At 36.9% G+C, this 27,424-nt stretch overlaps 2 protein-coding genes across 6 annotated transcripts in view; both read right to left on the bottom strand.

Annotated features, from left to right (window-relative positions):
* The window catches only part of cep152 (centrosomal protein 152), a 34,655-nt gene extending 13,644 nt beyond the window's left edge, over positions 1 to 21,011 (bottom strand). The window contains exons 1-15 of one of the 4 annotated variants that reach the window (XM_055192848.2): positions 20,717 to 21,011; positions 20,398 to 20,485; positions 13,137 to 13,246; positions 12,985 to 13,042; positions 12,549 to 12,845; positions 11,115 to 11,277; positions 10,896 to 11,036; positions 10,624 to 10,763; positions 10,336 to 10,536; positions 7,179 to 7,326; positions 5,540 to 5,631; positions 5,303 to 5,466; positions 4,001 to 4,214; positions 3,804 to 3,917; positions 146 to 276 (exon numbers count right to left, since the gene is read on the bottom strand). In XM_055192848.2, the coding sequence (XP_055048823.2) occupies positions 146 to 276; positions 3,804 to 3,917; positions 4,001 to 4,214; positions 5,303 to 5,466; positions 5,540 to 5,631; positions 7,179 to 7,326; positions 10,336 to 10,536; positions 10,624 to 10,763; positions 10,896 to 11,036; positions 11,115 to 11,277; positions 12,549 to 12,845; positions 12,985 to 13,042; positions 13,137 to 13,246; positions 20,398 to 20,484 (2,060 nt within the window). In that variant the 5' untranslated portion in view covers position 20,485; positions 20,717 to 21,011. Of the gene's footprint in view, positions 1 to 145; positions 277 to 3,803; positions 3,918 to 4,000; positions 4,215 to 5,302; positions 5,467 to 5,539; positions 5,632 to 7,178; positions 7,327 to 10,335; positions 10,537 to 10,623; positions 10,764 to 10,895; positions 11,037 to 11,114; positions 11,278 to 12,548; positions 12,846 to 12,984; positions 13,043 to 13,136; positions 13,247 to 17,007; positions 17,462 to 20,397; positions 20,486 to 20,716 lie in introns of those variants that run through there. The other 3 variants (XM_055192849.2, XM_055192852.2, XM_055192850.2) reach the window with 3 other exon arrangements.
* A 963-nt stretch (positions 21,012 to 21,974) lies between these two features.
* cops2 (COP9 signalosome subunit 2) lies at positions 21,975 to 27,407 on the bottom strand. 2 transcript variants are annotated; one of them, XM_073868830.1, is made up of 13 exons: positions 27,255 to 27,406; positions 26,562 to 26,675; positions 26,394 to 26,471; positions 26,153 to 26,278; positions 25,982 to 26,071; positions 25,539 to 25,616; positions 24,897 to 25,071; positions 23,754 to 23,932; positions 23,622 to 23,674; positions 23,410 to 23,507; positions 22,943 to 23,025; positions 22,805 to 22,863; positions 21,975 to 22,724 (listed from the first exon to the last, which is right to left on the bottom strand). In XM_073868830.1, the coding sequence occupies exons 1-13, from the start codon at positions 27,306 to 27,308 to the stop codon at positions 22,580 to 22,582; spliced, it is 1,332 nt and encodes a 443-aa protein (XP_073724931.1). In that variant the 5' UTR covers positions 27,309 to 27,406; the 3' UTR covers positions 21,975 to 22,579. The 2 variants fall into 2 exon arrangements, with proteins under 2 accessions (XP_073724931.1, XP_073724930.1); XM_073868829.1 differs by having other exon boundaries at positions 25,982 to 26,278; positions 27,255 to 27,407.
* Positions 27,408 to 27,424: the final 17 nt, after the last annotated feature.

Here is a 27,424-nt window from a genome sequence, read left to right as displayed (position 1 = left end):
GCATCACATGTCGAAGCGCTGCCCACTACACCATCGGCTCCAACAAGCTATAGACTTTTATCAGTATGTGTGTTCACTGGGTTCAAACCCATGACCTTATGCGCTGTTAATGCCACATTTAAGTTTGCATCGCTTTGTTCCTCACCTCTCTGCCGCCTCCTGTTTCTCCTGGTCCAGCTCCTGGATCATCTCTCTCATCTTGGTGCAGAGCTCAGAATTAGCAGCTTTTACCTTCTCCTCGCTCTGTTTCAGCTCTTGGTTTCTCCTCTCCAGAGCCTGTAGTTCACACATACACACACACCTTCTTAATAGTGAGCCGCAAAAGTGGGCCATTACATTTTAAAAGAAGACTACAAACTTAAAGGCGGGGTGCATGATCTCTGAAAGCCAATTGACATTTGAAATCACCTAAACAAACATGCCCCTACCCCAATAGAATCTGGACCTTCTTTTGATAGACCCGCGCCCACACATATGCAACCCAGGCAACGATGTTGGTTAGTAGACATGACCCTTTTACTGCTGATTGGCTACAAGTGTGTTTTGGTAGTCGGCCCAACTCCCTTTTCCAAAGTGTTTTTCAAAAATCATGCACCCCACCTTTAAAGGGATAGTTTATCTTAAAATGAAAAATCTGTTTTTACAAACTTGTATACATTTCTTTGTTCTGTTGAACCCAAAGGAAGATATTTTAAGCAATGTATGTAATCAAAAAGTTTTGGAGCACCATTGACTTCCATAAAATTTTTATTTCCTACTATGGAGGTCAATGGTAGGGTTGTGCCGATAGACGATAGTATCGTGTATCGACGATCTTCAGACATATCGCCAATGGCAGGCTTTCATGGCGATTGTCATGACGATAGTTGGCGAATGGTTATTATTATTATTATTATCATCATAGTTTTATATTAACACCCACAATGCATGATTTTCCCCACATGAGGGTTTGTGGGCTTCACTTTACGTGGAGAGCTTGTAAAGAGAGAATTCCTTCTTGCACGTACCTGCACTTAATGCGCACGTCTTGGTCTCCTTCTACCACTAAAATCCAGCGCGCCGCGTCATGAGAAGCTGCGCTTCTCTCCGTCTCATGCACGCGCTCTCGCGTCTGTCCGAAGTCTAAACATAAACTAAAGCAGTAATCCTTATTTGTTCAGTTTAATGCGTTTCATGCGAGCTGAGGCAAACTTTACTTTTTGTTTAAAATATGACCCGCTGCATATCGCCTCTCTCTCACTCTCGCGTACGTGCAGAAAGCTGCGCTCTGTCCGAAGTCAGATCACTAACTTGGGTATTAATCCTGTTTATGATATGCATTTCAAGGAGTTGTAGCAACACGTCCCTCGTGTTTAATATATGATTGTGTTTAAAATATGATCGCGTTCCGCTGGACCGATGCGTTTAAAAAGGCACCTCATGAGAGCACCACTGCTTGACACGTGTAGTCTTCTGCAACAGCACTATGCATTGAATTGTTTGTATGTGCGCGCACGTGTGTGTGCGTGCGCAGATGCATGTTTTTACAGTTATTAAGAAATCATGATAGGGTTTTAATGACGCGCTCGCATTTAAGGTGCAATTTGTAAGATATTTGCAGTAAAATCTCCAAAAATCACTAGGCCAGTGTTATATATTTTGTCCAGCTGATTACTATCAATATCTGTAATGTTTTCTACTACTTGTAAATCGTGAGAAAATTTCCATTCAAAACATTGACACGGGGCAGTGCAGTCTCCTGTCAATGACGTTAATATCCATGTGACCCTTTGTCACCGCCTTTACTGACGTAAACCACATGACCACACTGGTCGAACTCGAAAAAAAAAAAAAGGCGGCCAAGGAAGCGGCTGGAGCACAAATTTAGTGAAAATAAACGTATATTTTCACTTTTTAAGCATTTTAATTTCATTTCTAGCGAGAAATTAGTATTGTAGTTTTCAAATATGTGATTAGTTATCACAAAGGCGCTCTCTGTTTATATTTCAAACACGCTGCCTTTGGACTCGGAGGCTTGAAGGACGCTCAGAGAAAGGCTTTCCGACGCACTTCAAAGTCATGTCCTCATGAGGCAGCGAGGCCACAAGTCCTCACAGTTCTCACTGCCTTGAGTTTTCGGACGCAGCCAGTGTTGTGGACAAATGCGGAACTATGCGCTTGCTTATGGACTTATGGATATCTCTGTACCGTCTGCCGCTGGTTGTGTCAGCTCCTGTAAGCGTACGGGCCAACCAAACGACACAAGAAGAGTTTGGAACAAAACGAGGGAGGAACAATTTGGTGTTGCATTATCTGGATAGAGAGAGCTTCAAGACAACATTTAACTAGACCGAGATTCTGATCCTGCTTGTGTTATACGCGATGGGTGAGTTGTTTTGATTCGTAACCCTTCAAAAAACGTATGCTATTATATTGATCACAACATTAGTGTGTAGACTGTAATCAGCGCGTCTTCCCGCAGACGATATGCACATCAAAAGGTATTGTACAGCAATATAAATGGTCATTTTAAGACACTTCACAATAAGATTTGTACTGTCAATACATTATGTGAAAAATCATTGTAAGTTGAAAACTTAATTCTGAGCTGTGTTTACCATCGAATTTGGACTAATACTGTAATATCAATATGACTAACAATTTCGTTTTGAACATCACATATAAACTTACATAATGAAATAAACGATGTCATCAAACGCAACATTTATAAGACTTGATTACCTTATCCATCAACGTGATTTCTCGTTCTCGTCTGATTGATGGCTTAAGTTAAAGACTACAAATCCCATAATTCCACGCTGCTTCAGGGCGTCAGTAAACAACATCATTGTTTTTGTTTGATCTGGCGCCATCTTTCGGCACATAAATACAAATTGTATCTTTAATGGCATCAGGTATAAGAAAGTTGCGGTCATGACGGTGTTGCTCTTGTTTTTTTTTGTCCACCCATCTAGTGACTTGTTATAATGAGTAAAAAATTAACATATAAAAAAATGAGTAAACTATTGCCCCGCCCCCCGAAAATATTGTGTATCGCCGATCACATAGGCTGACGATAGGACGATCTGAAAATAGGGCATATCGCCCAACACTAGTCAATGGTGCCCCTGCTTCCTGTTTTGTGTTGAGCAGAAAAAAGACATTTATACAGGTTTGTAACAACTTGAGGGTGAGAAAATGATGACAGACTTTTCATTTTAAGGTGTATTAACTGGCACTGTCCCGTGCGCGGGACCCCTGAGTTTACTTTAACATTTAACATGAAAAATATGAATCTATTACGACAAACTATATATGGTATTGTTAAAAAGGTCTTAGAATGTAGTTTTCATATTTTAAAACTTTTTAGCAGTAATAATAATGCATTGACTGTTATTTAATAATTTGTGACAATAGTATGTAGCAAACCTCGTCGCAAACCAACACAAACCTCTTTTTTTTAATTTTATGAATAAAAAAATACTATATTGCATTACTTTTATTTATTACAATAAATTTAAACTGCTATAACATTTTTTTCTTATTTAATATTTTCAGCTCCAGACACTTCCGTAAAAAAACTTTAAAGTGTCTTCTTTAAAACAAGACCAAAATTAGGCTTCTAGACCAAAAAATGCAAAAACCAATCAGAGTCGGAGCTGGCAGCAGATTGACAGCTGGAGGGGAGGGGTTAACAGATGTTCTGTCCAAACCGTCAAACTGATGGTAAACATTTGTCAGCTTTGATGTCGTGTGGACTTTAGTGAGCTGTTCATAAAGTTTGGTAATGATGCTACATGAGATAATTTACACCCAAATCTGACCTCAACTCTGTCCTGCAAGCGTTGGCGTTCCTCCTGCAGTTTGATGAGTTCTTTCTGAGGGCCGACAGCCGTGTGAGACGTTTCCAGGTGTTTTTCCAAGCTGCTCTCCCTTACCTGCAGCATGAGTATAAGCATAGAGTATAAGAACTAGATTTTACGAAGCAAGCTAAACAAACAGGGAGTGCAATAAGTTTAACCTTGGAGTCTCTTGCAGTCTTCTCAGCCTGGTCTAGCTGCGTCTGCAAGTGCTCTACTTTGGTATGGGAGCTCCGCAGTTCCTCCTGAAGCTCCGAGATCTTCAAACGTTTGGTCTTGAGGTGACTCAGGCAGCGCTGTAACTCGCTCTTCAGCTCTCGTACCACATCATCCTTCGGCAGTCCAGAATCTCCTATTTCTGCTATACGAGGCGTACTGGAGAACAAAGTGTGATGATCCTTTTATGACTGTTAGGCATTGTTTACACCTTTTGATGCGATTGACCAAAACACATATTAATACGAGTGGACAAGAGAGACACACTACCAATCACACCTGGTGGTGTAATCCGACTCTTTTGTTCACTTTCAAACGGTTCTGTCTGGATTCGAGGGGATGGTCCCTCTGCTTTTATTAAAACGTAAGCAACGACAGGTAACGTTAACGCATACTAATATTATGTTAGCAACCACTGCTTGTGTTGTTAGTAAAAATGTAGCACAACGTTCAGGACCGATGGAAAAAAATTGTACCCCGTACTTCACACATTAGATCAATAGGCGGTCTTTTGTGTTTAAGAGGCCAACATTTTGACTTTTTTTATTATCGGCATCGGCCAATAAATTTATTTTAATCGGCCAGTACATTTCTCTATTACTTGATGTTTGTAACAAAAAAGACACTCAGTGTCACTCAATGTAAAGCCAAAGTCATAACAAAAAAACTTGCTTTTTATGCGTAGTTTGACGCTTGAACATTTTGAGTTTACCCGCTTCATTTGTGCATGAAACTCTAGTAATTCGAGACATTCACGCGAAAATTCGCGTCATGGGAGAGGCTTTTGTGATCTGCTCGCTTCTTAATCACGTCACTACTAGAGCAAGCTCCTGATTGGTTAACGCGATGCGATTTTCCATCTCTACATTGACTTGACATTGAAATCATTCATGCCAGATGCTCTATTCGCATTTGGTGTGAACGCAGCATTGGTCTAGTTAGTTATTGTTCATTTTTTGTCGTTTGCCCCCACGTGGCCTTTTTCAGTTGAATAAACCCCTTTTTTGAGCTCAACATCTACCAGCACTTGGGTCTCGTTCCTTCGTGAATCATCACACACCTGTATTAACGTCGTCCACTTGCGATCCGATCAGGCAAAAAGCATCTTAATACCAGGTGTAAACAGGGCCTTACTTTAGCTTATAATTGAAGGATTCAAACCCTGCTTAGCAAACATTGCATGCAACTTATCCCTCCCCAGCAGTCAAGAACTGCTTGCCTGTCTTGTTAAGAAGAGATAACGTTACCTGTGTATTCGTCCATTTCTCCACTTGGACTTCTTGATCCCCAGATCGATGCAGGACTCGGACAGTTGGATCTCCAAGTCTCCGTTAGATTCAACAGTAAAAGCTCCATGTTTAACGGCAGACTCGTACAGATTAATCTGCTCCTTTAAATCAGTCAGCTCTTCCTGTTAAGAGAAAAATAGCTTTGAGTCTGATTGTTATGGGCTGCTTTAGTCACAAAACAGAGAGTTTCCCAACCTGCAGAGCTTTGTTGATGTCTTCACCTATAGCTCGGGCAGACAAGGCCTGCTGTAGTTTCATCTGTAACTGACTCATCTCTTGCACAGAGCCTACAGAGAATAAAGATGCTTATGAATATTTAACCAATGTCTCTAAAGCATTTCATTACATATACAGGCATACTCTAATGTTCACAATTGTTTCCTTTCCAGTCCCTGCAGACCATTTATTATAACAAAGTTGTAAAATCGACCAATCATTATGGTTACATTATCAGAATAATTTAGACATAACATATAATCATCCATGTTTACATAGAATGCAAAAATGACACTCCTACTTAGTATTTTTGTCTTGTTTTCAGTAGATATATCTGAATATTCTTAAATCAAGATGTGTTTTCTTGATGAGCAAAATGACCTAAGAAAATAAGTCTATTTTTTGGACAAAAAATATACAATTTAAGTGAATGTGTGCTTAAAAAAAGCAAAAATATCTGCCAATGGGGTGAGAAATTTTTTCTTTTAATTAAGCGTTTAAGAAAAAGTAAACTTATTTCAAGATATTTTTTTCTCTCCCCATTGGCAGATATTTTTGTCTGCTTTAAGCACAAATGCACTTAAATTGTACATTGATTGTCTAAAAATTAGACATATTTTCTTAGTTCATTTTTCTCATCAAGAAAACACATCTTGATTTAAGAAGTTTTAGATATTTCTACTGAAAACTAGAAAAACATACTAAGTAAGAAAGTCATTTTTGCAGTGCACTGCAAAAAATGATTTCAAGAACAAAAAATCTTAGGCTTGTTTTCAGTAAAAATATCAAAAAATTCTTAAATTAAGATGCTTTTTCTTAATGAGCAAAACAACCCAAGAAAAAAAGTCTAGTTTTTAGACCAAAAATATCACATTTAAGTGATTTGTGCAAAAAATCTGCCAATGGGGTAAGCAAAAAAAAAAAAGCATCTTAATTTAAGAATGTTTAGGTATTTTTACTGAAAACAAGACAAAAATACTAAGAATGTTTTTTCTTGAAAATCATTTTTTGAAGTGTAAGCTTTCCATTGATGTATGGTTTTGTGAGGATAGGACAATATTTGGCCGAGATACAACTATTTGAAAATCTGGAATCTGTGAAAAAAATAGGAAATATTGAGAAAATCTCCCTAATGTTGTCCAAATGAAGTCCTTAGCAACACATTTTACTGATGATAAATACATTTTTGATATTTTTACTGTAGTAAATGTACAAAATATCTTTATGGATCATGATTTACACTTAATATCCTAGTGATTTTTGGCATAAAAAAAACATTTGACTCATAAAATATATTGTTGGCTTTTACTACAAATATACCTGTGTGACTTATAACTGGTTTTGTGGTCCAGGGTCACATTGTAAAGATGAATATGTAATAAAGGCATTAAACAGTAGAGTAACAACCATAGTTTGTTTAGCAAAAAGTAATTCAACAAAATTGCAGCTGTTTTTGGCGTAAAAAAATTGAACACCACCTCAAAAGGATAGGATATGGCCCCTGTAAATGATGACACAATATTTATTTATGGGTGAACTGTTTCTTTAAAAAGTTTAATTGAGATGAAAAGTGATGTAATGGCCCGTGAGTAGTTAGCAGTCATAGGATGAGACGCACCAGTTTGGAGAAGTTTGGCACACTGCTGTTGGCTCTCCTCCAGTCTCTGTGTGAGGGTGTTGATAACTGAAGCTCTGTCCATCTGATCTTCTTCTCTTTGACGCTCCAGCTGTCTGACCTGATCCAGCAGACGTCGGCCTGCTTCAGCCTGCCAAAAACACACGGTCAAATCTCTACGGCAATGTGATAATATCACCCGAAGCGTGTTGAATGCACTTCTGAGTATTACTCGCAGTGATTTTTGTTAACACGTCGGACGTGTTACAAATGATAAGTGACTACACTTAAAAATCTTTTTTCCTTTTTAATGTCATGCCAGCTCCTATGGCTATGTTATTGGTGAGAGCCAGGTTCCGTTTTTTTAATAACTTTTAGATTAAATAAAAGGTGTACGATTGAATTTTTCTACAAAGCTTAGACAAATCTGGATTTAAAAAAGTATTAACAGAATAAAAATTTCTCACAGAGGTTGAAGTTTTATAATTTAGTTAGTATTATATGTTTTTAGGGATCTACAGGACAGGTGCCCTCCAGTAACTGGTTTGGAGACCCATGCTCTAGACTATGGGTCTCCAACGTTGTTCCTAAAAGGGCACCTGTCCTGTATATTTAAGTTCCAACCCTAGTCCAACACACCTCCTTCTAATTTTAAGGTAGCCCTGAAAAACTTGATTACCAGGTTCAGGTGTGTTTGATTGGGGTTGGAACTCAAATTTACAGGACAGGTGACCTCCAGGAAAAGGGTTGGAGGCCCATGCCCTAGAGACTCCCGCATTTGCAATTGGTCAGACAAACAGACAGCCTCAACCCAAAAGCTGTGTCCCAATTCATAGGCTGTGACCTCCGAAGGCTGCATTCCAAGAACGAATGCGTCACGACCGAAGGCTAGTCATGACCGAAGGCTAGTGACAGGGTTCCCACAACTAAGTTTACTTCAAATTCAAGGACCTTTCAAGCATGGCTTGACATTAACTTTTTGAGGAACTTGTCCCTCGGACAAGTAAATTTGTGTTTCACTTGTCCATGCACAAAAGTCACTTGTCCGGGTAAAGTTTTATAATATAGTGTATTTTTTGTGTTTTGCTAATCAGTGGTGGAGGCAGGGATTTTTCATAGAGGTGGCCAGCCAGGGGCCAGCAGTTACTCAGGGGTGGCACATAAAATCTCTATCATTCAACCTTAAAATACTTTTAAGTATTATAGGTGTGTTAATCAGAATAATGTATAACATACAATTGCTACAACACTTTAATTTTAATTAAAATGAATTGAGATTAACATACAATTTATAGTCATAATTCAACCTCATGTTTTTTTAAACTATTTAATCAAATAAAACTTTTGAAATTTACTTTGAAACCATAATTTATATGTCCCATTGCTGAAAAAACTATAGAGACCAGAAAATCATGTGGATTTTGTAGGCCACTGAAAAGTATTTTACTAAGATTCATTTGGCTGCTTCATGTTACTCTTTCTGAAAAAGGATGCTATATCTGCTGCCTTTCTCTTAATTTTTCCCACATTTCAATAATTGTCTGACATTAAAACACTAAAGCAAAACATTAAAACATTACCATGTTTTAAAAAAGTTATCAGGATAAATCTATCTAGACTATCTGTCATATATAAAATCAATCTTAAACCTAGCATTTAGGCTGTAATGTTTGTGTGGGATTTTTAATGTACAGTGACGAACTCTGTCAGATTCGCGTGACGCACACACACATAAGCGCGCTGAAAGAGAGATTCTCATTTTAAAACAGATTCTTAAACAAGATTTTAAGCCCATTATGTGTTTTTACCGAACTTTAGAAGAGAAAAAATACGGACTTATATCGGCTTTTTTGACACACAGTGATGAAAACGCAGTTGAAGTGCCTGTCAGTTATATTTACGCCGGAGCCTGAAGAATCACTCTCCACTCCACCCCATCCCGCGACTCCCGCCCCTCCGTGTTCGTTGATCAGGTTTAATGCGCGCCTAGCTTGTTTAGTAACAATAACAGTAACATGTAAACGTGTTTGTGTGTGTATCGGCACGTCGCGTTCTCTGTTCAATATTCCGCTCGGTGTTTGCGCTGCGTGTTCTGCTCTGTCGTTAACGGCACATAACGTTAAGTAACATTGTTTGAAATTTAACTTGTCCAGTCGGACAACTATTTTTTTCTTACACTTGTCCTACAAAAAATCCACTTGTCCCGGACAAGCGGACAAGCCTTAATGTCGAGCCCTGTTTCAAGGACTTTCCAGGTCCAATACCCTCAAATTCAAGGACTAAATGTGGGGACACATTTCAAGTAGGAGCAAAGTTACAGCGTGTTACCTTTTTAAGATACACTGTTACAGTTCCCTTTCGAGGGAACTGGCGCTGCGTCACTGCGGTGGCACTTTGGGGATGCTTCCAGGGGGAGGTGCGTCTAAAAGTGTATATCAAATTCAACCAATGGTGAGGCTTAACGACAAAGACAGGGTGACGCAAGAGCCAGGAAGTATATCGCTATCTGAAATATCGCCAAACACTGCGTTACAGGGATGCAGGAAGTATGGCAAGAGAGACGCAGCGTTTCGTTCCCTTCTCAGGGAACAACAGTTACATACGTAACCCGAGCAGTTTTAATGTGTCAAACACAACTATGCAAAAAAGCATTTTGGTATGAATCAACATTCGCATACAGAATATATAAGCATTTAAAGCGAACAGTTTAGCATGTGTGCTTAAAAAGTCTAGAATTTTAATAATATTATCCTACACTACACAGGGAATAATATGGATTTTTTTCCAGAAAACTTCTTGCATAAAATAAGCACTTTCACTGAACTGTATCTATGTATGTATATTTTCAAAAACTTCCCAGGGCCTTGAATTTCCCCCCCCCAGATTCACAAAACTCCCAAGAATTTCAAGTAAGGCCGTCACAATTCGAGGATTCCTTAAATGCAGCCTCAAAATGCGTCCTTCTTTCCTTGAGCAGCTAAGGATAGAACGAATGGATCCTTCACAGCCTAGGCTATCCCGAGATTCATTGCGCATTACATTCGAAGGATGCGACCTTTGAAGGATCCAGCGTTTGAATTGGATCAAAGCTAAAGTTTTGCTATTAGTTTATTTGTGATGTCAAACCCAAACCAATGCATACATCCAGACACACACTGACCTGCTCCTCCAAAGTCTGTGATTGGGCATCTAATTTCTGTTGAAGTGCAAGCAGTCTAGTTTCATGCTGCTCCCGTAGGGCCGCCGTGTCTCTGTCATGTTGTTCGCGTGATCGCGTCAGCGTGTCCGATCGGCACATCTCCATCATCTGCTGCTGCATGCTGTCCATCGCTGCCTTGGCTGCATGCTGCTGCTTCACGCTCTACACACACACACAATTTACTTGTCAGACTATCCTGATGTAGTAACTGTGTACGTTAATGATGAATTTACATGCACATCCTTGTACCTCTTGCTCTCTTTCGGCGAGAGCTTGGGTTTGTTTCTCTAGAGATCTGATTCTGGCCTGCAGCTGAGCCTCTCTCTCTTTCCCCTCCTCCACTAGAGCACTCGACTCTTTCAGTGACATCGCCAGACCGTCCCTCTCATCTAGATGAACAGCATTAAAAAAGGCATGCAAAAATTTGGTCAATTTGTCCAAAATCTAATTTAAAGCAAACATAAGAAATGAAAAGCACCCAAAATCAATATCAAAGGGTGCATTAATGTGGCTCCTCTGACCTTTGACAATGGCAAACTGGTGCTCCAGGTATCTCATGCTCCTTCTGCAGTCCTCTAGTTTCTGTTCGAGCTCTTCGATCTGTCTGGATTGAGCTCTGTTCAAAACCTGAATCTGAGCCAGCTGCTGACCATCTGCTGTATCTGACCAATGTGCACTTAAGTTAAAATATCGTTGTGCTGTCATAGTCGCAGAATTGTAATATATCTTGAGTAACTCACTTTGTGTTGAGTCCAGGAAGTCCCTCTGAAGCTGGTCGAAATGACCATTGTGATTGGCTGTCTGAGGATTAAACATCTTCGGTTGGTTGGAAGTCTGATGTGGATGGTAACTGGCCTTGTACTGGTCAGCGGGTTTGTTTCCAGCAACACTGCTATCAAAACCCTTTAACAAAGCACAGAATTAATACATATGCAAAAATCTAATACATTTTATATCATTTAATGCAACAATGTAATTAGTGGTAGACTGATATATCGAAATGGCGGATCGCCCAAATAAATCTTTCTGTTCTTTAATGGGACAATCCACTTTTTTTGAAAATATGCTCATTTTCCAGCTCCCCTTGAGTTAAAAATTTGATTTTAATCATTTTGGAATCCATTCAGTCGATCTCTGTGTCTAGCGGTACCACTTTTAGCATAGTTTAGCATAATCCATTAAATATGATTAGACCATTAGCATCGCGCCTAAAAATAACCAAAGAGTTTCAATATTTTTCCTATTTAAAACTTGACTCTTCTGTAGTTACATTGTGTACTAAGACCGACGGAAAATTAAAAGTTGTGATTTTCTAGGCCAATATGACTAGGAAATATATTCTCATTCTGGCGTAATTATCAAGGACTTTGCTGCCGTAACATAGCTGCAGGAGGCGCAAAGATATCACGCAGTGCCCGAAAATAGTCCCCTGCTATTGAAAGTAACCAAGGGACTATTTTTAGGTGCTGTGTAATATTATTGTGAAGAGTCAAGTTTTAAATTGGAAACCTATCGAAACTCTTTGGTTATTTTTTAGCGCAATGCTAACGGTCTTATCAGATACACTGGATTATGCTAAGCTATGCTAAAAGTAGTACCGCCAGACCCGAAGATCAGCTACATGGATTCCAAAACTGTAAAAATCAAATGTTAAACTCTAGGGGAACCGGAAAAATAAGCATATTTTCAAAAAAAGTGGAGTGTCCCTTTAAATGTGTTGTTCGTAATGAAAAGAAACTGATGTAAAGTCTTACAGACAGTAAAATTATCGATTATTATTCACTTTTTAAGGTCAAGTTACGTTGTGTTACATTACACATGTCTTGTGGATATTTTTTAAGTACTTAAATAGGAGGTGTTTATAAATATTATTCTTAACAAAAATGTATGGTGTTTCACCATATTTTCTCTCATTGTGTTTGTCTCTTTGTTTCTCTTACCGATTTGTATCTCATTTACTATAATTACATTTGTGTTATATCAGCCTCATATCGGCCACACTACTTTCTCAATATCGGCCATAAATAAAAAACACATTGTGGTTGACCACTAAATGTAATGCATGCCACCATAATAAAACAATAAAAATAACATTGCATAGAGCATATTGTCTGTAACTAAATAAATCAATCAAAACCATAACCCATTTGATAGTGAAGATTGTAGACATCTACCTGGAAGTGGTTTCTGATATTGCCATGTACTCCATAGGTTGGTCCTTTTCTCTGGACATCATCTGCATGGTAACCCATCTCATTATGAAGAGGGTCCTGGTCTGCCCCATCCCCAGTGGAAAAGTCAGGGCCATGGGACTCATCCATGCCTGCGGATGAATAGGCATAGTCTCCGCTCTGGTATTGGTCATTTTCGCCGTTCTGTGTGCTCCAGCCCGATTGTAAATGTTCTGACCCCATCTGAAGGTGATGAGGGTTATAGCCGTCTTCATGGTACGATCCTTGATCTTCATAGTGCTTCAAAAGACATTTACAATAAATAAGGAGAGTAACTTAACACGATGAACTGTACTGATAGTATACTGCACTCCTTTAAATATAATTATACTATGCCACTAAAGGCACAAAAAAGCAGTGCTAAAATTGAAAAACTCACTCCCTCATGTGAAACTCTGGGAGGCTCCCATTGTGGCACATTCCAAGCATGCTGTGATCTGAAACAGACAGTGATAAGAAACAGAACAAACACATCAGCATGCATTTTATAAAACCCAAGTATTAATATGAGTTTTGATAAGTGATCTGTACCTGTTGTCATCTCCCTGATGGCTGCACGCGGAGCGGTCAAGTTCGGGTGAGGAGCAATCACGACTGTCCTCCAGCATATCATCAGGGAGATCAGTCAGGAGCTTCTGGAGCTAAAGACACATTAAAGCCCAATGAAGGTCTGATCCGATTCAAAACCAAAACCTAAGCCACCTCAGGTGTAGCATTACTACATTATTAAGCTACAGACTACCATCCTTAAAAAAGTGCCGAAGATTATGGAGGTAAAGGTGAAACAATTCTAGCAGCCCAAAGATACCAGGTGTCCCACAACATTAGAGTAGGTTTCATGTAAGAACCCTGAATAATATGAAAAGCTCAGATTTAATAGCCGCTAAACGCCACCTCAGTTAAAAGTGAGATAATGATATTAACCCGAAAGTCTAAGTGTGCAGAAGATGATTTGTATGAATGATGGCGCCCGAAACGACTGTGGATCACATTCAAGCTTGTGTCCCTTGTGAGTACTTGGACCTGAATACAATCCGAATATGGCAGTCATATGGATCACAGCGCCCCCTAATGTGAGGTTCAGTTTCTTCATTTTTACATTCTGACATTCATCATGTTTCTGGTTGCATCTTTAGTGATTTTCCAACTGTTTATCCGGTCTTGACCAAAGAAGTGGATTTTTTTCAGGGTTCCCACACCTTAGTTAACTTCAAATTCAAGGACCTTTCAAGGTCTTTTCAGGTCCAATACCCTGAAATTCAAGGACTAAATGGGGACACATTTCAAGTGAGAGCAAGGTTACACCGTGTTACCTTTTAAGATACATTGTTACAGTTCCCTTTCGAGGTGACTCACGCTGCGTCACTGCGGTGACACTTTGGGGACGCCTACAGAGGTAAGTGCGTATGAATGTGTATGTCAAATTCAACCAATGGTGAGGCAAAAAGAATCAACATTCGCATACAGAAGATATAAGCATTTAAAGCGAACAGTTTAGCATGTGTGCTTAAAAGTCTAGATTTTTTATGACATTATCCTACACTACACAGGGAATAATATGGATTTTTCCCCCCAGAAAACTTCTTGCATAAAATAGATTCAAGCACTTTCAATGACATGTATCTATGCATGTATATTTTCAAAAACTTCCCAGGGCCTAGATATTTCTCCCCAGATTCACAAACTTTCAATTATATCAAAGACCCGTCCGTGGGAACCCTGTTTTTTGGAAGTGGAGTTTTTTTTGCCAAACGTTGCGTGCACTTAGCGGGTTTTGCGGTCAAATAAAGTGATATTTGTGAAAATGAGGCATTTTACTTACTGACTTATAACATTTTCATTGCCATTAAAGAGAAATTACTGAACCTAAACATAAGAGCCTGATAAAAATGCAGATGCACTTAGAGGTTTTTGCATCTAAACTCCTCATATGTGGTTGGGTTTCTTATTTGTGTATAATTAATATGCATGCAGTTTTATAAGCTAATATTGTTGAATATAGTACATGTAATATTTGTAGGCTACTTTCCAAATACATTTGGAATACTACATAACTTAAAAAACTTTTAGTTGAGAAATCACTCACAAAATCTGAATTTAGATTTTCCTATTTTTTTTACTTAAAAACTGGACTTTCATTTTTAATCAACTACAAAAAAGGCATTTTTTGTTACAAGAGTCTCATTACTTATTAACTCATTCCCGGCCGCGTTTTTTTAAAAGTTGCCCACCAGCATTTTTGGGATTTTCACAAAATGCCTTCCAGGAAAAAATCTTCTATAAATATATAAACATACAATATATAGAATGAAAGAACAGACCCTCTGCTTTCAAATAAACAAACAAAACGGGAAAAACATTTTTTCAACCTATCTTCGTTTGTTCTCTTTTCATCACCTCTCAAATATGGGTAGGTTTCTTCAAAAATACCAAATTTTGAGCGAAAAGCTGAAATAGTTGCATTTTTTAAATGGCTTTTGTTAGAGATCAGATTGAGAACGATGATCAAAACATACACAAAGTTTACAATGTTGTTGAATGCTTCAGTTTTTTATAAGTTGGGCAAGAGCGCCACCTGGTGGATGATAGCGGAATTATAGATTACCGTAATAACTTGTCAGGGAAGCATCATTGGCAGAGAAACATTTTCTCTTAATTGATGAGATAACTCATCAATGGCGGGGAAATAGTTAACTACTGATGACAACCACGTCTGTTGTTTTATGTATGTATTGCAATAAAAGATTAATTTAGTGTACTTGTATACGTGACCCTGGACCACAAGACCAGTCGTCAATTATTTTGACTAGAGTTAAATTAAGATTAATACATCATTTGAAAGCTGCATGAATCATGTTTCTATTGATGTATTATTAGGACAGGCCAATATTTAAATGAGATACAACTATTTGAAAATCTGGAATCTGAGGGTGCAAAACATCAAAATACTGAGAAAATCACCTTTAAAGTTATCCAAATGAAGTCCTGGGCAACATATATTACTAATGATAAATACATTTTTATTTATTTACGGAAGGAAATTTTCTAAATATCTTCATGGAAGATGATCTTTACTTAATATCCTAATGATTTGTGGCATAAAAAAAATCAAGAATTTTGACACATACGATGTATTGTTGGCTATTGCACTTAAGACTAATATTCCATTTTCTTAAAAAAATCCACATAATTTACTCACTATCATGTCATCCAAAATGTTGATGTCTTTCTTTGTTCAGTCGAGAAGAAATTATGTTTTTTGAGGAAAACATTGTAGGATTTTTCTCATTTTAATGGACTTTAATAGAGCCCAACACTTAATACTTAACTCAACACCTAACAGTTTTTTTCAGTCTAAACCATCCCAAACGAGGCATAAGGGTCTTTTCTAGCAAAACGATTGTCATTTTTGACAAGAAAAATAAAAAATATGCACTTTTAAACCACAACTTCTCGTCTGGGTCCGGTCCTGTGGTGCGCCAGCGTGACCTCACATAAATGTGTAGTGACTTAGAGAGGTCACGTGTTACATATATGAAACGCACATTTGCAGACCATTTTAAACAATAAACTGACACAAAGAGATTAATTATTATCATTTCACATACAACAACGTCGGAACAGTCCTCTTTCTCCACAATTGTAAACACTGGGGCGGAGTTTCGCGTTCATCCTCTGTGACCTCTTGACGTCATGACGTATAGCGTGGGATCGCGCTGGCACATCACAGGACCGGACATAGACGAAAAGTTGTGTTTTAAAAGTGCATATTTTTTATTTTGCGCTAGATAAGACCCTTATGCCTTGTTTGGGATCGTTTAGAGTCCGTTGAAAAAACTGTTAAGTGTTGAGTTAAGTATTAAGTGTTGGGCTCTATTAAAGTCCATTAAAATGAGAAAAATCCTGCAATGTTTTCCTCAAAAAACATAATTTCTTCTCGACTGAACAAAGAAAGACATCAACATTTTGGATGACATGGTGGCGAGTAAATTATCTGGATTTTTCTTTTAAGAAAATGGACTAAGGGGTCCAGGCAGGTCACATATAAGGATATAATCTACAAAACAGCAGCGTCAGCGTCAGAAGATCCCTCGAGTACATTGACAGTCATGTGAACATCTTCATTTTCTTCAAGTAGTTTAAATTTGAGTCAACAAAATAGTTACAAAACAAGCCAAAACCAAAAGCGAAGCAAAACAAAGAGCACAAACAAGCAAACAATAAGCTGCGAGTCACAGAAAATCCTAGCAACCGTTTATAAAAACACATCCGCCCGGTTTACAGACTCACTGTCATAATACAGCTAAACACAAGCACGTGGCCCTTAGATGTCTTAAAGGAGCCCAGCACTTATTTAGCTAAATTTGAAAAAAAAAAGCTTGACTGTTACAGTCCGACTTACCCTCCATAAGTCCTGGCGGATGACCCTCACATCCTCAATCGTTCCCTCGGACACAAAGCTTTCCCGCATTAACACAAACACAGCAACTACCGAAGGCCTCTTGAGCTCAATCTCATACTGAAGGACTATTGTGTGTTATATTGCATTTCAGCAGCATGAGTCATATGAATAATTCCAAAAAAAAAAGGTAGAAAGAGGAACAAGCCGTCCACGTTTAGCCAGACTGAGATCGCCCTATTGTGAGGGTCAGACTATAGGTTTGTGTTAACTGGAGCAGAAACATTCCTCCTATGATGGAAAAATAGACACTACATGCAAACCATTCAACAGTCCAAATGCACAAAAAAGATATCTGGGAAAAACTCCAATTAGAAATCAACTGGTGTCCTTTTTATCGACTCCATTTAAAGCAAGCATTTCTCCAGTCAGTGATAAGCTCACAAGTGTTGAAAATTTCTTCTCAAGAGCAGTGAAGAGCTGACAGTATATTGGGTAATGGAAACAGGCTATATGTAGTAACAAACACACCTAGCAGCATTTTGTGTGCACCAATGGCAGCTAAAGTTCATTCATGCAGCGGATAGCTTTTGGCTGAGTCAGAAAACACATGCACCTGATTGGAGAGGAACTGGTCTTTAAAAACAAACACTTCACAACTGGAGAAACTTTAACCACAAATATAAGAAAGTAATATTGAACCTTGTGACCAAGTCAAGAACAGCTTAAATGCAAAATAATATATTCAAAATAAGTGATTCTGGAGAAGACTAGATATAATTCTTCACTTTTTGTACATTAGCATGTTAAGCATTAACTACCTACATGTTAAAACTCACAAAACTCGCAAAATCACAATTCTCCATGCTTACAATCAAACATTATATATTAGATAGACATGCATATTATTAGTTTAACTGGTAACCGGAGTTAATATTCACATACTTTCTGTCAGCATACAGATTTGAGGAAAACTTTTATGAATGCATAAATATAAATACCCTGAAGATGGTCTTTTGACCGAAAGCTTGGTTATTAAAACCTGCTGCTAAGGATCTAAGTGTGCAGACGTCTTTATTTTCAATGAATGCATAAATAGAAACTGTATATTTTAGAAGTTTACAATTTAATGCATTTCTCTCTTTTTATCAACTTTTGGATTTTTTGGAGCTTTCTTTAATAGCCTTAGGGGTGCTTTCCCGGACAGGGATTAGATTAAACCAGAACTTAGTTATATTAGTAGTTTTTGCAAATATATCTTACAAAAAACAACAGTGATGTGCATTTTGAGACTAAACAATGGCACTGATATATGTTAAGATATGTCAGTGCAAGGTGTTTTTAAATTAAAACAACTCAAACATGCAGTTTAGTCTGGGACTAAACCCTGTCCGGGAAACCGCCCCTTAATGTTAAAAAATAAGCGTAAAATAAGTCCACAGTTAAATCCATTTTTCCAGGAAGCCTAAGAGGTAATAAACACTTTATGATAATATTATAAATGACACAAAAATGAAATAATATTGCTCCAGATGGAGTAACACATTTCATATAAAGTAATATGATTGACTATATATAATATAAATTATTAGAGATGCACCAATCAATTGGCCAGTTCTTGTTCCCTAACAACAACTTTTTTTGTTTTATTTAAGCCAATCTGTGTATGGACACACAAAGTTGTTGTCTTGAGAAGTCTCATCTCTATGGCATTTTCTCATCCTATCTCAGTATAATGCCTAAAAAGCGCTATTTATAAATGTGTGTGCCGTATAGGGCTGGGTATCGATTCAGATGTTCCAAATCGATTCAATTTCGATTCACAAGCTATCAAATCGATTCGATTTCGATTCTCGATTCAATTTTCAATTCCGGCTCTCGGGTCGGTTTTTATACTCAATTCAACTCAATGAATATAGATTTAATACAAATACTATATTAATAAAAAAGAGTGGGTAATTAATAAAAAGAAATTAAAAGCCACAACACTATCGTCGTCGTCTTGCTAGCGAAATCTAAAATGCCTCCATACCTCTTACTTTTTATGTGAAGCTGGCATCAACGTCGATGAAGCACCCAAAAACGCTATTTTAAGGACTAAATGAAAGAATGACAGGCTCACCACTCGCTTCTTTGGTAACATCACGCAAGGCAAAAAGAGGGTGACATCTAGTGAAGACGACTAGTAATTTGATTAATGTTAATCTTACGTTCAATGTTTGTAGAAAAAAATATGAAAAAAATTTGATTCTGCTCTTTGAGAATCGATTCTGAATCGATCACGTTTAAAAAAAAAAGATTAATCGAAAAATATTTTTTTTGGCCCAGCCCTAGTGCCATACGGTTGCTTTGTTTATAGACAAACGGTTTTCATGGCCCAAACCTAACTTCAAGTAAACATCAACAATAAATCAATAACAATGGTCCTTCTAGTGTAGATTATAGGGGATTATCATGCTGATACGTAGTACTTTCGCTTTTTGTGCACGTCCACTTCCAGTGGATCGTAATGCCAGTTCTGCTGGTCCAGATTGAACAGAAAAGTTGTTGAGAAAGGTACGTAATTGTAGAAATGTAGTAAAGTAAAAGTACACATAATTTGTTGCAAAATGTAACAAAGTAAAAGTCAAAAGTATGCACTATAGATTCTACTTAAGTACAAATATGTGGAAAATGTACTTAAATGCAGTAAAGAAGTATTTGCTTTCAATGACCTGTATCTATGTATGTATATTTAAAAAAACTTCCCAGGGCCTTGAATTTTTCCCCCAGATTCACAAACTTTCAAAGATTTCAAGGACCCGTGGGAACCCTGCAGGAAGTAAACTGTTGCCTACAATTTGTGTGTTTGTTTGTAGTCCAAGAAAAGACATTTACGTTGGAGATGATAACCTGCGTCATCGTTTACTTTGGGGTTTGTACCTTTTGCATATCCTTAACATGTACTAATGCACACTTACCCACCAAAGGAAATGTAAAATCGTGAATCGGACGATAGTTGCTCTTTAACATGATGTTATGAAAGAAAAAGTATTTTGGTCAAGACAACTTTTTAAAGAGAACACCATATGTCTGGTGACAGGTCATTTGTTGACTTTTTTATTATTTACCCTTTAGAATAAACAAATTCTTATAATAATAAAGCTTATAACGACCGAATTACACTGGAGCTGCATGTCATTTCACCTACATTTACTCATTTGGCAGACACTTTACATTTTTATGCGTGTTCTCTGAGATCGAACCCATCCATCACCCATCATTCTACGCTAACAATGTGCAAACTATAGCAATATTTCACTTATAAATGACAGATGTCAATCTGTCTTGTGGGTATGTTTATGAAATAACTGCAGGCTTTTTTGTATAAAACTGCAGTAGTTGAAGCAGTACCTCTTGTTCTCTAGCATAATCCTCCTGATCATACTCCTCTTCCTCCTGCTGGGTCTGTAAAGCGGCACTGTCAAAATCAATAGACATCCTGCCGGGCATAGACACAGAAACAACACGTATTAGACAGGAACACATCACATCCAGTAATCATGTACCTTGTAATTTTTATATAAGTTAACACACGACGAGACAGAAACTTTACAAGGTTTTACGAAGCATCATAAGATATAACGGCTTGGTAAAAACAGATATTTTAGTAAGTTACTGTGATTTAGTACACAGATACAGCAATATTTGAGTTTGAGTAGTTTTTGCTTACCTTTAAAGTCTCCGCGGTCCAACATCAAGACAAAAGAATATAAAAAGGTGTTTCTAGTAGAAACATTTGAGTGTATCAGTCAGTGCTATTGTTTATTAGCATGAAAACAATAGACAAATGAACGTGTATTATTAGCGTCACCGATGATAATGCTAAACAGCTGCTCAGTTTCTGATGGCGGGTGTTTGCACGGGCGTTATAAGATTAAACGTTGTTAAATTTTGCCAAAATGTGACATTACAGATAAAATATGAGACAAAATGTATTCTTGAGTTTCGACCTCTTGAAACATGGCGCTCTCTACAGCGGCAAAAATCTTGAGTCCTGATTGGCTGACTTGAGGGGTGACGTATTGTGAGCGTCACCAATGGTTACAGCATACAGTATTATTGTCAACGTATTTTTTTATTAATTATTTACTTTTTGTTATACTTGTTAAATATTTGTTTAACAAATTGTTTTATACTATTTGTATAAGTGTTTTATGTCTTGTTTATTCATTGTAGTGTGAGACGCAATAAAGATGAAAAATATACAGTAGGCTACGTGTCAACATTTTTGTTATTATAGAAACAAAAATATTAATAAGCTAATAGCTAATAAGGTAAAATCTTTATAGATGAGTTTAGAGCACTAAACCTAAAATTTTCAGATAAAACTATGAGAGTAATCTAAAGTATTAGGATGTATTTTGTGCGTCAAGTTAATAATAAATAAAAATGATTATTAATATAAAGATATAATTGAAAGTAACTATTTTTTAGATTTTCATGATATTAATATTATAGACGGTTTCAGCAGTAAACAAGCGGCGTCCGTGGTCAACACGTAACTTCCGGTAAACTCCTAAGAATAAATACAACAAAGTACTTTAAACGTAGTGTATTTATATAACAAGCAAAATAAACAACACGTAGATTACATAGGAAACCAAAATATTTGTTATTTTCGACGAGGTATTTGTGTAAGAGTTCAGTTTAACAAATAGTCAGACCATTAAGAAACTGAAACCGGAAATAAAGTTTGGACCAGACGCGTATCGCGTCACCGCACGTGCGTCTGATAAAACGGTCTATATGTAAAATTAATAAATTATTATAAATAAAAATATATTATTTTAGTATATGTAATACATTGTGCAAATATATAAAACATAAGGATCATATTATGTCATATAAAGTTATATTATGAAATGCAAGTGCAAGAGATTAAAACTTCATTGCTTACCATGCGTAAAATGTAAATCATTACAGAAACATTTTCTGCTGAAGCACCAGATGCAACTTTAATTGTTGAAAAGTGAAACAGAATAGCTCTGACAACATTACATTTTAAACAGATCTGTAATGTTTCGCATTCTAGCAACGACTGCAATTTATAGTACGATTGTGCTGCTGTGCGTCTACATAAAACTCATCACCTGAATTTTATGCAAAACATAAAACATGCCAACCGTGACAGAAATAGTTTTTACAGGTAAACGCTCAATTTCACACAGCATGTCCTCAAAACTCCTATTAAAGACCAACATATGCAGTTTAAATGTATTATAACCAAGTGCCAATATGTGCTGTTAAAGTAAATGTTTTAGAAGATGCAACCACATTGAGAACATTTTCATAATAAAGACTTGAACAATCCAGTAGAGCAGACGTCCTATAGGACGCTCTGCTTTATTAAAGATATTTAAAACTGACTTAAGTGACTACAGCTGTAAAAAAACAAACTAGCCAAATAAAGCTCCCCCTTCACGTCAATCACTGATGGGGAAATAAAGGCTTGAAGTTGTTAACGTCACTGACAGCTTTCAGTCAACCTGCTGCCTGATGGATGAACGTGTTTTCCTAAATCGTCAATGTCAAATCACGCCAGTTTGCTAACAATGGCCTGGTTGAGAGAGTTCAGCTGATTGGTCCATTTGTCCAGAGCAGTGTATCGGGCTCCGCCTCTCTTCTGGTGATCAAGCTCCAATAGCTGGTTAACCTGGTCAATTCTACCATCTATTGTGCTATAAAAAAAAATTGACAACACAAGTATAAACAAACAATGCATTGAAAACTAGTATTCACAAAAACAGTTAACACTTACTTATCTAGAATGCACTGCACAAGCAAACTTTCCACATCTGCGACATCAATGTTCAGTTCCTACAGGACAACAAGTCATAATTCAGACAATCGAAAGCAAATTAATGATGTAGTCCATTTATTGAGTAAAAAGGTTTACCTTTGAAATAAAAGGTATGTGTATCCGAGTGTAAGGCTTAATCAATTTGATGAGAACTTGGGTTCTTATGTTTCTTAACAATTCTAAAGAGAAAGAAAAACAAAATACATTTAGAGAGTTTTCACATACGTTATAACATTTATAACCCTGGACCACAAAATCAGTCATAAGGGTCAATTTATTCAGTTGAGGTGTATGCGTCATATGAAAGCTTTCTATTGATGTACGGTTTGTTAGGATAGGACGATATTTGATCGAGATACAACTCTTTGAAAATCTGGAGTCCGAGGGTGCAAAAAAAATCTAAATAGTACGAAATTTTGATATATTTACGATATGCATAAATGAAAAGTCTATTATTTTGATCAATGTATTTTTTGGCTATTGCTAAAAATCTACCATGCAACTTAAGACTGGTTTTGTTGTTCAGGGTCACATTTATAAAAAGTGAGAACCACCAAACTGACCCTCAATATGTTCTCTGATGAAGGGATCATCCATTATGTTGCTGTGATTTGTCTTTAAGATTTTCTCAAATTCTGTGATGTCATTATTCTGGTAGGCACTAAAAAAAATACCAAACAGTAAGTAACAGTATAACATGAATGCATCATATTTCTGAAAACTGCATCCTTATAATTTTGTAAGATTAGATAAATAAAGACTGTTGCTTACTTACCTTACCAGGTTTGTCATTGCTAAGATTTCTGGGTCGTTTTTGTAAGGTTTTGCCTAGTGAAAGAAAGAATGCTTATTCGGTCAAATTAAATACAATTTAGCTGCTCAGGATTAAAAAATGTTATGACGTTACCTCTTGCGAATCAAACGGATTGATTCCAGACTTCATTAGCATATTAGCCAAGACCAAGTACTTCAGGCAAGTGGTTCGTCTGGGGCTTCCTGACTCATCGTAGTTCTTGAAAGCCTCGAAAAAATCAGTATGCGCCTTCTCGAATTCGCCCTCCCTCAAGTGCATTTTTCCGCCACATTCTAGAAAAAAGAAATAATAATTCACACATCAGTTGTATTTGCATCATAAAATTTACATTCAAATTAAAACACGCCTTCAAAGGGATAGTTCACCCAAAAATGAAAATAATGTAATTAATGACTCACCCTTATGTCGTTCCAAACTCGTAAGACCTCTGTTTATCTTCGAAACACAGTTTAAGATGTTTTATATTTAGTACGAGAGCTTTGATGATGTTTTTATTGCCTTTCTGGACATGGACAGTATACCGTACATAGATTTTCAATGAAGGGTCAACAAGCTCTCGGACTAAATATAAAACATCTTAACTGTTCCGAAGATGAACGGAGGTCCCACGAGCCTGAAACGACATGAGGGTGAGTCATTAATGACATTATTTTCATTTTTGGGTGAACTATCCCTTTAAAGCAGGGGTGGGGAACCCTGGTCCTGGAGGGCCACTGTCCTGCAGAGTTTAGTTCCAACCCTAATTAAACACACCTGAAGAATCAAAATAAAGTCTTCAGGATTACTTGGAAATGAAATTCAGGTGTGTTTAATTAGGGTTGGAACTAAACTCTCCAGGACAGTGGCCCCCCAGGACCCTGGGTTCCCCACTTTTGCTTTAAAGGGATAGTTCACCAAAAATGAAAATTTGGTCCTCATTTACTCACTCTAAAGTTGTACAAACCTGCATAAATTTCTTTGTTCTGTGGAACCAAAGCAATGTTTGTAACCAAGCACCATTGACTTCCATAGTATTCTTCCTCCCTACTATGGAAGTCAATAGTGCTTCTGTTTACTGCTTGCCTACAAATATTATCCATTGTGTTTATCAGAACAAAAAAAATATACAGGTTTGTAACAACTTGAAGGTGAGTAAATAATGACAGAAGTTGAATTTTTGGGTGAACTATCCCTTTAAGAATCATATGAATAATTGCTAAACGTTATGGGTTGACACTTTGGCTTTAAAATAAATACCTCTGATGACTCCCATTATGAGCGGATGTGGAATAGCTGATTTGATGTGTAATGACTGTTCATAGAGGGCTTTTAGCTTTTTGTTGTTCTTCTGTGCCGTATACATCTGGATCTCCAAAGCGTAGATCTCCAGCAGCTGTGTGCCTTTTTTCAAATCATCCTCTCCGTCATCCGTCTGATGCAGAGAACATCAATCAGTTTAGTAATGATTTGTATCAAGACACTGATCCAGCATCAGTATTATTTATATATGTGACCCTGGACCACAAAACTAGCACAGGAATATTTGTAGCAACAGCCAGAAAATACATTGTATGGCTCAGAATATTTTTTTATGCCGAAAATCATTAGGATATTAGGTAAAAATCATGTTCATAAAAGATATTTTGTAAATTTATTACCATAAAGATATGAAAAATGTATTATTTATCATAGTAATATGTGTTGCTATGGACTTCATTTGGACAACTTTAAAGGTAATTTTCTTAATATTAAGATTTATGCACCCTCAATTTCCAGATTTCCAAATAGTTGTATCTCGACCAAATATTGTCCTATCCTAACATCAATGGAAAGCTTATTTATTCAGCTTTTAGGTGAACCCTTATGACCAGGTCCAGGGTCACATATAATGTTTGTTACCTGACATGACTGGTGCAGCTGCCTGAGAATCTTCTGCAGCTTTCCAAATTCTTCTCTTTCCAGGTACAACTTTCCCAACTGCATAAAGCACAGGAAAATATATAAGCAATGCTCTTAAATGATTCAGGTATGAACTATAGACTTTTTTGTTACAGATAAGTAAATCTTGTTATTTTATTGCAGCAAAAAAAAAAAAAAACACGAGCTACAGTGATTTTACTACGACAGGACATGCAGGGGATAGTGGGTTATTGTTCTTACAAAATGCAACAAGAACATTATCATAAAAAACTTTAATAATATTATATTTTATAAAACCAATTTTGTAACAATTGCAATCTGATACATAACAAAGTCTGCTGTTAAAGTTGTTTGATCATGAGTATTAAGAAAACGCAAATTTAAAAACACAAATTTGTTTATCAATGTATGTTTTCACAAACCTTGGTGTTAGTTTTAAACCAAAGTCTGTCATTTTTTGCATCTTTTAAAGCTTCTAAAGTGGTTTCATAAAACTCCTGTAGCAAGTCCATCTGGAAAAGAAAGTCAAATATTAGATATCTTTTTTTTTTATTAAAATTGTGCTCACTGAACAAGTTTAGTGTAACAAATACCTGTTTAGAAGTTGAAATATAATCTAGAATAGAGTTGATAGATTTCTCAGAGTAATTTCTGGTGACAGCACTTCTTATGTACGTCAACAACTGTTTGTACCGGTTCATCATTTCAGGAAAATTTGTCTGCGTAAATAAAGATGTAATAAACAAACAAAATATGAGTCACATGCATTTCTTCTCTTTTTCTTTCATACATTTTACAGTATGTACTAAATTTGTCATCTTTATAGTTACGCACTAGTTTGAAGTTGATCTTAATCATCTGTTTCAGTGCTTTGAAACCCCATTCTCCCTTTTCTCCCTCCAGTTCCAGCACCTGTATAGAAAAGGAAACAACAAATGTCATTAAATAATGCAATATGGCTCCATTGACCCAGACAACACACAAAGATCTCAGGTGTTTAACCTTCTGAAAGCTGCTCAGGGCTGCTTTAGGATCATCTTCTTTGAGGGCTTTGGAGTTATAGTACTGATTCTCCAAATCAACATTCGGTTCAGAGTTGCTGTCCTCTGAATATTCCTAAAATAAATGTAAACAAAGATTGCATGACATTATAATTTGTTATGCATAAAGAACATTTTTTATTTGAACATTAAAGAATAATGTTTCACTTTAATCACAGTGATGTGCATCTTGGTGGTCTTTGTATACATAAACCAGAACACAAATTATTTATTGCACAAATACGTCATTTCAAAACGAAATAGTCATGCCTATTTACACGCATAGTATTGTATTTCACAGCATGCAATGACCTGAAATAGTGTTTAGTAGCACATTACAAGCTTACAACATAGCTAACTTTACATTAGTATGCAAGTTTCTTTATAAAAGCGTTTACATCTAACATGACATCATCGGCTTTACGGGTTAGTATTGCTTATATTTCATATATGCATAAATGTACTTGAAATAAAAAGCCTCTCCCATTTGTTGACTTTATCTTTGCAGTATTAGCAAACTAGCCACCTGCTAAACAACTCAGCTGTAAAATAAAGCTCACGGCAACATCCAAAATACAATTTCTCCATGCCGGTATGTTGCACGCGCTTTACATTTAACACATTTACATGTATTTATTATTTTATCAAGTCTTACCAGGTCATAATCCTCCTCATCATCGCACATGAAATCATCTTCCATGTCAGACATTTTGGCCGGAGATAGACTCTTTCCCACAATCCACCGCGGAAACACGCCATACAGTGCGTTCGGTACGACGCGCGAAAAAGTTCGAATGCTTCCGATTTCTTACGAGTTCCTCCGAG

This window comes from Misgurnus anguillicaudatus, chromosome 6, assembly GCF_027580225.2.
Source record: "Misgurnus anguillicaudatus chromosome 6, ASM2758022v2, whole genome shotgun sequence".
NCBI lineage: Eukaryota > Metazoa > Chordata > Actinopteri > Cypriniformes > Cobitidae > Misgurnus > Misgurnus anguillicaudatus.
Note: the sequence above shows the minus strand (reverse complement) of the source record. Positions and strands in the feature narration are given on the sequence as shown.